Here is a 14482-nt window from a genome sequence, read left to right on the forward strand (position 1 = left end):
GGAGGCACCTAACAGCCTTCAGGTATCCACGTTGGCTTTTCATATCTCATCTTATTCTACTGCTTAAGACCAAGCAGTCCTGCCTCCAGTACTCTATTATCTCTGCTCTTCTGGACTCCCAGCTATTGTCCATGGGGATTTGTCCATAGCACACAATTATCTGAGGCACAAACAAACTGCAGCTCTGTGAGACCCAAGGGGATGCTGTCACTGATCGGTCCTGAAAGCAGATCTGCTGCTTTCTCCAGAGTTTTCCCTCCTGCCACAGTCTGAGCTTAATCCCTGAGTTGCAAACTCACTGAGTGGACTTGGGCATGTCCTTATACCCATCCCCTAGTTCTTTAACCCCCCTCCACACAGTTGCACATGCTCAATAGTGCTTTTCACCACCATCTCCAGTTGCACATGCTTAATGCCTGCTCCTTCATCACCGTCCTCAAGGGGAAAGCTGCCCCTTCCTCCCCATTGAGATGTGGGGCTGTACCTGGTCGAGTGCTGACACCTGCTTTGCCGTCCATGGGTCACAGTCCTTGTAGATGGAGTACAGGGACAGCCCACAGAGCGTTGCGCAGACCAAGATCGCCCAGAGGCCTACCAGGTTGATGTACAGGGACCTGCACAGCATGCACAGAGATTCCATGTTAGAGCTAGATGTCCCACCATACTGCAATTAATGCAGTGGACAGTCAGACCCTCTCAAGCAGACCAAACAAGCACTATCCCAAACTGAGGAAACACCCTGTTCAGTGACTGCCAAGATGAAAGGGAGTCATGGTACAGCTCTGAGCAATTTTGACACAGGCTCACGTTTCTAAAACCACAAATTACACTTTGTTCTTCGTAGCATGGTCTGAGTGCATGCCCTCTGACAAGGCCTACTCCAGAGATAATGGGAGAAATATGGCAATCTGCACCTTTCATCATGTGCACAAGATTTACATTACAGCGAGCTAGCAAGAAAACATTCTTATCCCCTCACCACACCCCTTGGCAGAGACAAACCCCAGATAGATTTGCAAGGCAAGGTGTCACAGATCAAAGTGTGGTGTACCTTTAATCAGCAGCAGCACTCTGGAGCTGCACTACCACACTTACACAATGCTGGAATCATGCTCATAAATCAATAAATTCACCATCTCTTCCTGGCAAGGTTTCCATGGGAGGCAGCAAAAAGGCGGGTGTTCCCTCCCACTGTGACCTGCTTTGGAGCCACTTCCAGCTGCCACTTCCATGGATCAGGGGGTCACCACCAACCCCAAAGCTTCCCCTTTAGCAGCTTGGATCCTGAAGCAGTCAAGGAACTCTATCTTGTCCCCACGTTCTGAGGGGACAGCTGACACAGAGAAGAAAATGGTGGTATCGCATATTAATGCTGCCTTTGCCACACACAACAGGCAGCCTCTACTCATTGTGAAAAACAAATCCTTCTCCCCACATTTTCTGTCCCAGGGAGGGCTTTTTCTTTCTATCTAGCTATCCGATCTCAGCTCTTGATGACTCACGAAGTTCTTCACACTATGGCTCACCTATGGTGGTCGTTTCAAGTGAGCACACCCAGAGGGAGCATGGCAGGAGACAGCATTCCTTTCCAGCAGTTGTTTCCTGGCTGTGTACCATGTACATATGGGGATTTAACTGCTGACAGAATCAAATACATTGCACCTGTGCCAACTAAGACTTCTTCTGCGTGGATCCCTGGAGGATCTCTGGTATCTGTGTGAACATTTCCATGCCTGCACTGTTTCAGAGGGCCTTTTAGTGCCTTCAAGAAGGCAAAGAGCATCAGCCTTTGGACTGCTCCAGAGGATTATAAGGATGAATGAAGTAAACTTATCTTTATAGGTCTTGTTAGGCATTGAAATGCATGTTTTTATATAGGCTTTTTTTATAGGTTAACTAGATGAGATTGCCATTTTATATCAGAGAAAAATGATTGGCAAGCACAGTGTAAATTGTTAAAAAAGACTTAGGTAAGTAAAGGCTAGTTGGATAACACAGGACAGAAAACTCTGCATTTATGTTTCATATTTGAAATTAGCATTGGTATCAATACATCACTAGCAGCATTTTAAATTTATTTCTAGGCTAAGCTAGTGAAAATGAAGTAATCTCCCTCTTATAGATGCTTACAAACTAGTTAAGCGTTTTGCATAAATTTAGCTGAAGTTGTTCCTACATTGGCATAATCTACCTTGAAATAATGCACTCACAAGCTGACGTAGCATAAAAAGTAACCAATGACTTAAATCAATCCAAATCTTTTCAATAGTTGCAATAGCAGTATTAGCCTAAAGCCTGTAGGTGAGATTAGAAAGTTGAGAGAAAGGCACAAAGGCAAAAGAAATTGTTTGCATTCAGGAATTCCTAGTTTTAAACTGTGTCAGTATTTGACAGTGAAGAGAAGGAAACTGCTTTTTCTATCTTATTTACACCCATAGATCATGGTACACCCTGTGACTTAAGCACTGGGGTGTAATAATTGCAGCACTATTGGAGAACATGTTCCCATTAATTCTGGATGAGTAACATAAGGTGGAGTTTGAGTGAAGTAGGCACTATGACTATACAAGGCCTATTTTTAGTTGGTTGTTTCAGTCTGGCTCTAAGAAACATGCCAGCCAGTGACCTTGAAAGGAAAATAGAGGAGAATGTGCTAGGAGCCCATATTTTTCTGAAGGTGCAGATCTCCTTCTTGAGGGCTTAGTATTGTTCATCTTCAAGCACTATGTTTGATTTGCCTAGTTACTGCTTGAGGATGACAGCACATGTTCATACCTACTAGTGTGTTTCTTGAGTGGGGTGAAATCCTTTCTCATAGCCTGAGAAAATTCCTACTCTTGTGCCATTCTTTAAAGCCTTCCTATGATCCACAAGTTGGGAACTGTGAAGGAATTATTTTCTCAGTTCTGTTTTATAAATAAATAAAGCCTTATATAAAATGCCATGGAGGAGAAAAGCCTTATTAATGTGACCCAGTGACACCTGACACTTCTCTATAATAGTTAAATGGTGGCAAGAGATGTAGCTGCCAATATGACTTGCCAAATGTGTTTAATTACATATGTGAATGAACTAGATAGTCATCACAGAATGATAATGTTTACAATTGTAGCCATTGCACAAAAGGTTTTCTCCATGCAAGGAAAATACCAGGAGGCACAAGCAAGGCGTCATGGAATTCAACTGCCCATGCCAGCAGGAGAGAGATCCATCAATTAAGGCTTTGCTGTCACTAATATGGTATGAGCTAGACTATTATAGAATCGTTTAGGTTGGAAAAGACTTTCAGGGTTATCAGGTCCTATCAAATACACCTGAATTTTTATTCATAACTCTTGAATTCCATCCAAAACCCTCCAGAATCAGACACCTCTAATCCAAGTCAAAGACACTTGCAAGAGCCCAGAAAATCTACCCAGCAGCTGCCATGATACTACATTTTCCTTGGTCACATCATGCTTCTGGGACACCATGGAGGTGTCTCCCATCACAGAGGGTACAGATGGAGCAATGGAATAGCTCTAAGTGCAGCAGGTGCTTGAGAAGGAACTCAGGCACAATGTATGCAGCTGTTCTCCCACCGGCAATCATGCCAGCTGGCACTGCAGGTGTGGGATGCACCTCTTGGCCTCTGCAGCCCCAAGATATTGGGACCCACCTACACACCAGAGACTGCAGGGAAGCCAGATAGTGTGTTGGAATGTGGCACTTTATGCTGGAGATGTGGCTGATGATAGGCATCAGCTCATTCCTGTTTGCAGTGTAAATGGCTGAAAAGTGCATTTCCATTATTGCCAAAACTAAAATACTTCAGGTCCAAACTTTAATATGATTTTTGTGAGTGTTTTGCTGACTTTATGAAGTGAAAATCCTCGTAAACTCCTCCTCTACTGCATATCACTGTGTTATGGAATTTAGTGACTATAGTTAATGATATGCATTTATATATCTTTCCTATAAATAGACTTTATTTGCTTGGTAATAGTTCTTAAATATTGAGTTGTGAACTATGGGAATGACAATAAAGATAACAATAAGATAACAGAGTTAGTAAATATACTCTGTTCTAGAGTAAAGGCTGATCAGAAATATTTAAACTCAAGGAAAACAGAACTTGCTGCCAGTCTCCATAATGAATTCCTATAGGAAAAGTCTTGATGATCATGAAACCAAAGTATATGATTCTTCAGAAATTTTATCACTGAATAAAACATTTTTGTCTTTTCTCACGTTCACACTCACGGGCACTGAAATATTTTTAGTCTTTACTTAGGTAAAATACCCCCACTCTGGTTTAGGTTTAGAAAAGTAGCAATTCAAAATGTTGTCTCGATAAAGCTACAGCACAATTATGTACTATATTGCTTGGTCTTTAGGTTGCATATAAACTTAATGTAGTTATTTGTATGCAAGAATACTGGCAGAGTGAAACAGTCTATCAGAAAGTTGAATGTCACAGTCATCTATATGTAATTAAAATATCAGCATTTACTATGCCAATTTGTCTCCTATCTGGTCCACAAAGCAGACAGCAGAAATTGTTACCTTTTACAAATAGTTTTTATACAGACAACAACAACAAAAAAATTAATCTGCATTATAAAGAACAGTCACTGCTAAATTCAGACATCAAGAGTTACTGAAGGCAGACTTACATTTTTGCATGGAACCTGGTTTTGCATGCAATGTATCTCTGTACTTGGGACTGGTTGACACCATAAATGCCAGTCCATGTGAAGGTCCCACCTATAATAATCGTCCAGAATGTGTGCCTTTGCAATGGATTGGGATTAAAGCTACAATGAGAGGAAAAAACAAAGAAAACACTCAGAATATGAAACTCTTTTCATTATCAGATGACCTTAATGGCTAGGAGAAGAATTTCCTCTTACTTATTCTCATATAAATTCAATTAATTTATCCAGATTTTGAATATTCAGATATTCCAGCTTTACATGAAATCACAGAAAGCAGATTTGAAATCACTGAAATTGCTGACTCACTGAAACACTGATCTACTCAAAGGTGAATTCAAACTAACTGATTTGCCTTGTAAATTACAGTCATAGGTAAAGCACTGTAATGCCTGTTTCTGTTGTGATGAAATGAAGTTCCAGTAGAAAGTCTAATATGCCTGCTTATCTGGAGAGACCTGAGTCTAACACCAATACAAAGGTGTGTTTGCATACCCAGCCCTTGTGGACAGAGCCTCTATAAAAAATGTTGCTGATTTAGCTCTAAGTGAAGAGCAGATTTTAAATGGAATATATTTTTAAATGAAATTTTAAATAGAGCAATAGATTATACTTGTCTTGCCGAACAACATTATATTAATTCAGCTGTTATATGCCTTTATTCCTTTTCTTTTCCCATCTGAATTCTATGATGAGAGAAGAAATGCTGTGTAACTTCTGCATATAAACCAAACAGATTGAAAAATCACTGCTCAAGAGAAGAAAATATGTTTCTTCCAATGAATTATTATTTACTGAAGAATCTGGTGAAGAATTTCATAGAATTACCTGATAAATATTGTGAATCAATAGATAAAAGGACAACAGGTAATACCTGTCACACTAAACTTCTATTAATACCAGCAGCTGAAGTTTCTCAGCAGAATCACCTATTCATAAAAAAAAAACAATAACTTTTTTTTTCTTTTTTTTTTTTTAACTTAAGGAATCTTTTGATTCAGCATTGTCAGAAATGAATATTCCTAACCTTGCAAAACTATCATTTTGGTCTATGATTAGTTACAGTAACAAAGGGTAAAATGCCATTAAGATTACTTCTAATTTTCATTTTAGGGAAAGAAAAACATTTCCCCTTTTCAGATTAGGTAACAGCTGTAATTTTTTCAGCTACTCTGGTTCAGTAGCTGAAATACCAAATCATTCCTTTGCAAACTGTAATTATAAATATGATTGTCCTCTTCACCATTCACTTTCAATGGAATCCAAAATGCATCCTTACAACATGTATTTGAGAATGTGGAAGATTTTTCTCTTGGCAGAATGTTGCACATAGTTAAACCTCCAAAAGATCCAAAACGCTCCAAAATAGGTAAGTTTGTTTAAATATCTGTAAAATTTCGGACCCCAACTCCCCACCTTCACTAGCAATTTAATTTCACACTTATCAGGAAAAAGGCACATCATCTTCAACTAAAAACTCACTCCCAGAAGTTTAATCTTCCTCCATAGTAGGAATCATTTATAATGCGTCCAATTCCCTCCTGGACTACCACAGCTCGTATAATCACAGACGAGAATCCAGCGACCATGATTCCAACCTGGAAAACATCTGTCCACACCACTGCTTTCAGACCGCCCTGTGTGAGGAACATCATGTATCAGGTACAGTGGGGCAGCTGTGCTCTTGGCATACGTTCACATCCAGCTAGGAGAAACCTTACTATATGGATTATGCATAACTGACTAATTCTATCTTATTCCTGAATAGAAATAATCCTGCATTGGGATGTTTAGGAATTCTATCCTGCAACATGTACAGGACCTTCTGTGAGGAGCACTATGATGTACTGTGACCACAGACATGTCCAATATCATCCATCATTCATCATATTCCCCTTGATTCAGAAATTTCATAGAATCATAGAATCGCAGAATCATGATGGTTGGAAAAGACCACTAAGATCATGTATTACAATCATCATCCCATCTCTACCATGCCCCCTAACCACGTCCTCAGTGCCACATCCACACTGAATACTCCAGGGATGGTGACTTCACAGCCTCCCTGGACAGCCTGTTCTAGTGCCTCAACACTCTTTCTGAAAGGAAATTTTTCCTAAAATCCAACTCGAACCTCCGTTGGTACAACTTAAAGCCATTACCTGTTGTCCTATCACTAGTTACCTGAAGGTAAACAGGCAGACCATGCTCATCTTACATGTTTACAGTATCACTAACTCCAGAAGGCATGCAATTTGTGCAAATTAACATTATTTAATCAAAAATATACAAATAATTTTATGTCATGCTGGTTCCATTTACACATATCCAGGCACTTGGTCAATTAGCAGGGACCTAAAGAATAATCTTTCATGTGACATTTACTATTTTCAGTGTCCCCGTCACTAAGAGACTGGAGTATTATGGTTGTGATGAACAGGTGCTTGACAAATTAGTCTGCCAGGCTCACAGAAATTTCATAGGAGAATTTTCAGGAAGGAAGATCTATCTTTTTGCTGTTCTTTTATGAACAGAAGTCACACTGTGCCTGCCTTTGTGTCTAAGTCATTGAATCGCAAAACCCATAGAGTTGGTAGGGACCTTTAAAGGTCATCTAATCCAATACCCCTGCAATGAACAGGGACATCCACAGATAGATCAGGGTACTCAGCGCCCCACTAGCCTGGCCTTCAATGTCTCCAAGGACAGAGCCACCACCTCTCTGGGCTACCTGTTCCATTGCCTCATCGCCCTCACTGTAAAAAACTTTCCCCTTATATCCAAAGTCCCTGGATGAATACAGCTCTGGGCTGCAGCTGTGCTGTGAAAGAGGGCAACCCATTTACTAGCTGACTTTTCAATTAATTCCACACTTGATGTAAATGGCGAAAGGAAATGAGATTTCCCTCAGCTGAATGGCCCACATACCAACGTGCAGTAGAAAGTGCAGACCACGCCAGTTGCCACCACGGCACCCCACAAGTCGAAGCCCGTGACTGAAAAAGAGGGAAAGGGCAGCAAGTGTAAGCAAGGCATGGGGGACATAACTCTGGAGGACTGTTCTTCACCTTTATCTGGCTGCTGGGGAAAAATGAATATAAGTAAAATGCAGAAGTAGAAAGTAATAAGAAACTGCAAAGAAAAGATGTGCGTATCTGAACTATGGAATTCATCTTGACCAGCTCTAAAAATGCATAGTTGTTACAGATATTGAAAACTGCTAAATAATTGGAAACTTCTAAATAATTACACAGATTTGGGAACCCAAGACGCTTTTGGTCTTTAATGACAACCAACAAAACCAATATTCTTGCAGGGCTCAGCTCAGAAAGATTCTAAAATCAGAGTCCTTCCTCAGAAGCATTTAGGTAGGCCTTTGAGCCCTATGCCAGGGATTTATGCAGGAAAGCAGCCATGGGCATGCTTCACAGACGCAATCTGGTTTAAGCAATGGTTTGGAAGACATACGTTGGTCTAAAAGCCTCTTTTATTCTGTGTTCTTTTAGGGAAATGTGACAGTATACCTATGCCAGACAGCCTCTAAAGCTGCCAGTGCCCAAGCTTGGCAGGTTGACACGCTGCCTAGCATGGCACCATAGGGCTCCCCTACAGAAACCCAGGCAAATGGGAAGCTCTGCAGCACAGTTCATGGAGTGGCACCACTTCCAGCCAGGCTGTAGCTTGTTAGAGCGAGTTACAGAGTGCTTCAAGAAGCGCACTTAACCAGATGGACTCAGTGTGTGTTTATCCTGTCCACTGCTTCCAAACTTGACTTATTTTTCCTTAACTTTTCTGAAATTAACCTTGATGTGAGAATATTGTGAGAGAGCTAGAATAAGTGAGAGCAAATTTTCTTTGTTTAGCCTTTTCTGTAATTCCTTACAGCCAGAGATAAGGGAGTAGGATTAGATCTGGAAGGTCTACCAGAGTTCCCATCAGGACCAGCTGAAGTCCTGAAAGACCTCACAATCAATATTTGAAATATATACACTGGTGTGCACTACAGAAAGAAAAGCACACCAGTACTGTGTGCATACAAAAATACAGAAGAACAGTTCAGGATGGTCATCTTACCTTGATTTAGTGCTAAAGCTGGAGCGTAAATGACAATGCCAGTGTATAAAGTCTAGATGGGGAGAAAAAGATATAAGAACAAAAGAAACCAAAATTCCTGGAAAAAGTGATAGTTTTCTGAGATGGTTTCTCTTCAAGCACTTCTTCAGTCTAAATTTCCTAAATGCATGACTGTTAAGAAATAATTCCAATTGCTGGAAGACAAATGTCTGAGACGAACCAGTATTACAGTCTCACAGCCTAGTCTGCTTAAAACAAGCAACACAATGATTCTTAAACACTCCATCCTTCTTTTGTTTCTCCTCTCTCTTATAATTAACTTGTTTTACTGCTTTATAAGTGCAGTCAAATGAAAGAAACAAGAGCAAAAGGAAATTGGTGACGTTTACACATGGTTTGCCAAGGAATCTATTACAATTTACTTTCTCAGTCTTGGGATCAATATACCTCTCAGTATGCATCTGTAATGCACATCAGAACAAGAAACACAGCATTAGTTAGGCATTATGGATAGGATTATAAGGGTTTACAGTTCTATAAGATGAAGGCATGCATGATCATCAGCAGATATGTATTTTCACCCAATACAGAAATAATCAGACAAATCAATGAGCTACTGTATCCACTTCTAACAGCACAGTGGGATTCATACACTGATATGCTCTATATTTGATTCACATATACTTTTAAGTACCTTTTTACCACTGCTATTACTGCTGGTACTACTAGGGCAAGCCCAGCTGTGGCATGCATCAGGGCAAAGCTTGCAACACACAGATGAACTTCTGTGAAGGTCAGGTCTTGATTCAAGGGATCTAAATCTCAGATAGGTCCTGAGCTGACTTATATGAGCTTTCCACACCTGGTGGTGGGACCAGCAAGGAAATAGTTGTTCTTACCTGCTCATGTGCGTGTGCTTGTTTCTTTTTGCACTGTGAGCCCTCTCTAGGTTCTCACACATAGCTTGTACACCCTGAAAGCTGCCAGCCCTGGCCTTTCCCTAGCAAATCTCCCCTCAGCACCAGCCGCACCATTTCATGGCCAAAAATTGCCAACAATCATCAAGCCCAAAGCATTTGGCACCTGTCCATCCAGTGACCATCTGCCATCTGCATGGGCTGCAGGATCCTCTTCACTCGGGAAGTCAGTGGGAGACAGCAACTTTCTTGTATGCAGCAAACAAGTGCCAGAAGCTTTGAACCACCAGAAATTTTCTTTTGACACAATTTTGATCACATTTTGGTGTCAATTCAAACAGCAAAGATAAAACAATCTTTTCATCTCTTCAGTGTTTCTTCACGTTGTATTACCAGATATCTTTTTTATTTTTCTTTGAATCAAGTTCCAATAGTCACAGAAGATCTCGGAGAGTTCCTTTCCTCAATGTTTTCATGATTCGGGACATTTAAGTTGTTAACGCTCAGCACAGAAAGTCACCCATAGATTGTCAGTTAATTTCATGTATGTATACTTACATTATATAGAATTATTTTTCTGATCTTTGCAAGATTACATTTGGTTTCTTCCAACTTATGCAACTGTGATGCTTTCATGTTTGCCAATGATTCATGCATGCTAGCATTCTGCTTTTCCTATGTGTATCCAAAACATCCAGCTTAGCAGCACTGTTCACTTAAGGAATTAGCACTGCAGTGGTACAGCATTGTACCACCATTGCAGTGGTTGTTCTGTAACTCCCAGTGGGTCTTAACAGTACCAAAAAGGACAAGAAGCAAGCATACACAGAAGCATAACTTGGAAAGCCTTCAAATTCTATATTCATTCTTGCTTTAAACTCCCCAAAACGTCCATTTCATAACTGCAAACAGAACACATGTACTGCTGGTGTTTCACAGCATCTAGCACACAATCACTGTACCTTGGAAAGCTGCAGTCCCACCCTGACTCATCAAATGAGCTGGATATCCATAGTAATGCAGGGACTGCTTTAGTTTGACTTTTCCTAAGGCAGTGAGTGATCTGTAGCTTTTGTTTGCAGACTCCCAGCAGTGATACAAAGCCTTGTACTGCCAGTGACAGGCTCCTGACAGCTCGTTTTCCCTGTCACTTTCCACAAACCTTTGGGAATTAGCCAGACTCACAGAATCAGTGGCCCACAGGATGAGATCTGCTACTGCAGATAACTGGGGCATGTTTACATTTTGAACCTTCTGTGGGCTTCTCTGAGGGCAGGCCAATGACTGCTCTGTGCACTGTTTCCTTGTGCCAGTAAGGGTCCCACTGCATGGCGCTGATGCCAAACGACCACCCCAGCTGCTCAGCAATGCCTGGGGATGCCAAAGGGAGGGTGGCCCAGCATTTGCTCTCCATCTGATTGCTTTTGTGCAGAGATTTCTTTTTCTTGCTCCAAGGGGCCCTTCCCCTGTGATCACCCCATCAGCTGCTCATGGCAAACAGCCAGCTGTGTCCAGCTGAGCAGCCCTGGTGGCTATGCGGACCCAGGAACCACTTTGAGGTTTACTTGCCGTTTGTATAATGAAGAGGAATGTTCCACAGAGACGCAGGTATTTATTAAATCGAAGCTCTAAATACTGCAGAAGAGAAGAAAAAACCAAAAGTTTACATCAAAACTTGGCTTTATTGATAGGACTAAAATGAAGAGATAAGCAATAGAAAAAGGGCACAGTGTTTTTTTAGCGTTTTGTTAATAGCCAAAACTTGATGGATGTCTCTTTGAACTTTATTTGATATTTCTTCACAGACCTCACTACTGTGTAATGACACATGAACAGGTGAAGCTGACACTGGCTAACCAGTACATGAATGAGCCAGTAAAAAGAAGCTGGGGAGACCTGATAGCAGCCTTTCAATATCTAAAGAAGAGCTATATGAAAGAAGAGGACAGACTCTTTAGCAGGGCCTGCTGTGATAGGACAAGGAGAAATGGTTTCAAACTAATGGAGGGGAGATTTAGAATGGATATAAGGAAGTTGTATTTACAGTCAGAGGGTGGCAGAGGTTGCCCAGAGAAGTAGTGGATGCCTCATTCCTGAAGAGACTCAAGGTCAGGCTGGGGAGAATCTGAACACCCTGATCTAGTTGTAGTGTCTCTGTTCATTGCAGGGGAGTTGGACTAGATGACCTTTAAGGGGCCCCTTCCAACTCAAACGATTCTATGATTCTCTAAGCTGGTGCTATACTGCTGCCTCTGGGCACTCACAGGGCAGGGAGCTGCGCACTTGGCAAAGCTCTGCACCTATTATGAACTCAGCATTGTTCACAGGGATGTTTCCCAGTACAACAGAACTTGTTTATGTCGTGAAATCAGAGAGAAAAACATTACAGCAATGCCTGAGCCTTAGTTTGGAAACTCCCCATCTTCTACCAGCAAGTAGCCAGCAGCCTTTCTCAAAAGAGGAACCTCATCTTTCTGCCTAGGGTGCAACCTCTGTAAATCTGCTGTAGGGCAGATTTCTTCCCATTGTCTGTCCTGCCAACCCTCTGAGGCACATGGTTGCACAAAAGGGATCCCCTTCGCCTGTCAATCCGCCCATCTGACACAGGTAAACACAGAAATCCCACAGTGCTCACTCGTGCGGCCAGCACTGAAAATATGGTCAGTGAGCACGTTCACTCCAGGCAGCAGTGCTGAATCCCTGGACAGGCACAAGAAGTCTGATCTCTGACCTCTGGCCACAAATAGAAGGTATATCTTTTATAGGTCTGTTACCCTGGCTAAACCCTGAGATTATCAGAGAGTTTCTGGTCTTAATCAACAGCCTTTAACAAGAGGAGATATTTTAAATACCACCATAACAGATAGTCCAAAGATTATTAGTTTAAAATGCACTGTTTCTTTTGGGGAATTCTTATCTAACTCCACCAACTGAAACCTTGCTGTTTTCAATGTCCAGTGCTACAGTGCTTCTGCTCAGTGTAATAAAATGCAAAAGACCAAAGTAGCTATCCGAGGACTTTCACCTGCACTGATGCCCCTTTTCCAATATCCTATAAAAAGAGCAACTTGCCTCCAAATCTATAGCTAGGAACTATCTTCCAGGCGAGACCAACACGTTGCAAGGACCTTCTAGGGTGGAAGAAGACCCTGACCAGGGTTCATCACTCCAAAACAGTGAGATTTGACCTGCGATGCATCCCACAACCCCAGATTTCTTTGCACTCCTAAGTTTAGCTTTAACACACATGCAGGGCTGAAGATGAGCCATATTTTCATAGAATCACAGAATTGTAGGTGGGGGTTAGAAAGGATCTCTGGTGATCCAGAGTCCAACTAGTCCAACTCCCTTGCTAAAGAAGGTTCCCTATAGTATGTTGCTGAAAGCAAGAAAACCTGTGCAGACACACAGTGCCTACTGACCTCCCTGTACAAGCAATGGAAGTCGTTGCTGGAGAGCCTGTCTTCCCAAAACCTCTAAGAACAGCACATATTCTCAACATATTCTCTGCCAGAAAGGAACTTTTGTGGTGTGCCTGAGCTTAGAAACCAGCCTGGAGTGAGAATGATTTGAGAGCTCTCCTTCTACGTTACATGCACTTGCACTTTAGATGTTGGATGGTCTTGATTAATTACACTTTGTTAATCACACAACATCATCAAAGCTGCACAAGGATTAAACCACTTGCTCAATTGAGCAACTGAAGTGAGGAGACATCTGGCACGGTGCACAAGACCCAGCAGCAGGGGTGTCTCCGCTCTGCAGTGTGGGCAGAGCTGGGGACAGAACAGGTCACAGCCTGCCTGTCCTCAGCAGTGTGGGAACATGAGCTGTAGGGCAGCACCGAGTGCAGGGAGACTTGGGGAAACAGTAAGGGAAGACAAATAGAAAGCAGCCAAGAGAAGCCGCTCAGCTCCCTGAAGGTTGCGGAAAGGCTCCTTCTGCTCAACCTTACCTCATAAGTGCTGGTGATGCCCAGCCTGTAGAAGACAGGCAGGAAGATCTCAGCACTGCACAGCACTACCAGGGTGTAGGTGATGGCGAAGATGCAGAAGATGGCACCATAGCGGTAGATCTCAGCAGGGGTGCCCAGCACAGTGACAGCTGACATGAAGCTGGCTGTAAGCGAGAGAGCCACGGGGACGGCACTCATGCTTCGCCCCCCCATGAGAAAGTCCTTGGAGGTCTTCTGTCCCCCTCCGGCAAAGGCATAGTAGATGCCGATGACAGCTGACACCAGCAGCATGGCGGCGAAGACCACATAGTCCCAAACGCTGAAGCCCCCCATGCCAACGGAGCAATTGCAGCCTGACCCAAAGTCAGATGTGCAGCTGCAGGAGGAAGGCAACGGGACCCCGCCAACCAAGGCTGCAGCGCGGGGCGGTGCGAGGCGCAGAGCTCGCCTTTGTACGCGGCGGTGAGCGCGGTGCCGGGCCGACGGGACGGCCTTATAGAGCCCCGGCGCCCGCTCCTCCCCGCGGCCCCGCCGAGCGCGAAGGGGCGGCGACCCGGGCAGTGCGCAGGGCGACTGCGGGCTGCTGCCGCGGGACGGGGTCGGGCGGCGTGGAGGAGCGCTCCCTGCCTCGGCCCCGAACCCCTGCGCTTGGTAGAAAGCAGCTCCCCCCGCAGCCCCCGTTGGTGGTGTTTTCTACTGTGCCGTTAGCATTCCCTCTCCTCAAGTGAAGACGGTGGAAATGCTTTTCTTATACATGTGCTTTTTTACCTATATTTCCGTGGGTTGTGCAATCTGCAAGATAAGGTGCTGAAGTGGACTTCCCAGCACGCTTGCCAAGGGAA

General features: G+C 43.0%; 1 protein-coding gene across 1 annotated transcript in view; it reads right to left on the reverse strand.

Moving 5' to 3' along the window:
- Window positions 1–14151, reverse strand: part of SLC5A8 (solute carrier family 5 member 8) — a 24886-nt gene extending 10735 nt beyond the window's left edge. The window contains exons 1-7 of the mRNA XM_010709527.4: window positions 13641–14151; window positions 11255–11320; window positions 8769–8820; window positions 7623–7690; window positions 6177–6331; window positions 4656–4796; window positions 485–614 (exon numbers count right to left, since the gene is read on the reverse strand). Coding sequence (XP_010707829.3) covers window positions 485–614; window positions 4656–4796; window positions 6177–6331; window positions 7623–7690; window positions 8769–8820; window positions 11255–11320; window positions 13641–13973 — 945 coding nt within the window. The 5' untranslated portion in view covers window positions 13974–14151. The remainder of the gene's footprint in view (window positions 1–484; window positions 615–4655; window positions 4797–6176; window positions 6332–7622; window positions 7691–8768; window positions 8821–11254; window positions 11321–13640) is intronic.
- Between the last annotated feature and the right edge of the window lie 331 nt (window positions 14152–14482).

The sequence above is a fragment of the Meleagris gallopavo genome, chromosome 1 (genome assembly GCF_905368555.1).
Source record: "Meleagris gallopavo chromosome 1, MGAL_WU_HG_1.1, whole genome shotgun sequence".
NCBI lineage: Eukaryota > Metazoa > Chordata > Aves > Galliformes > Phasianidae > Meleagris > Meleagris gallopavo.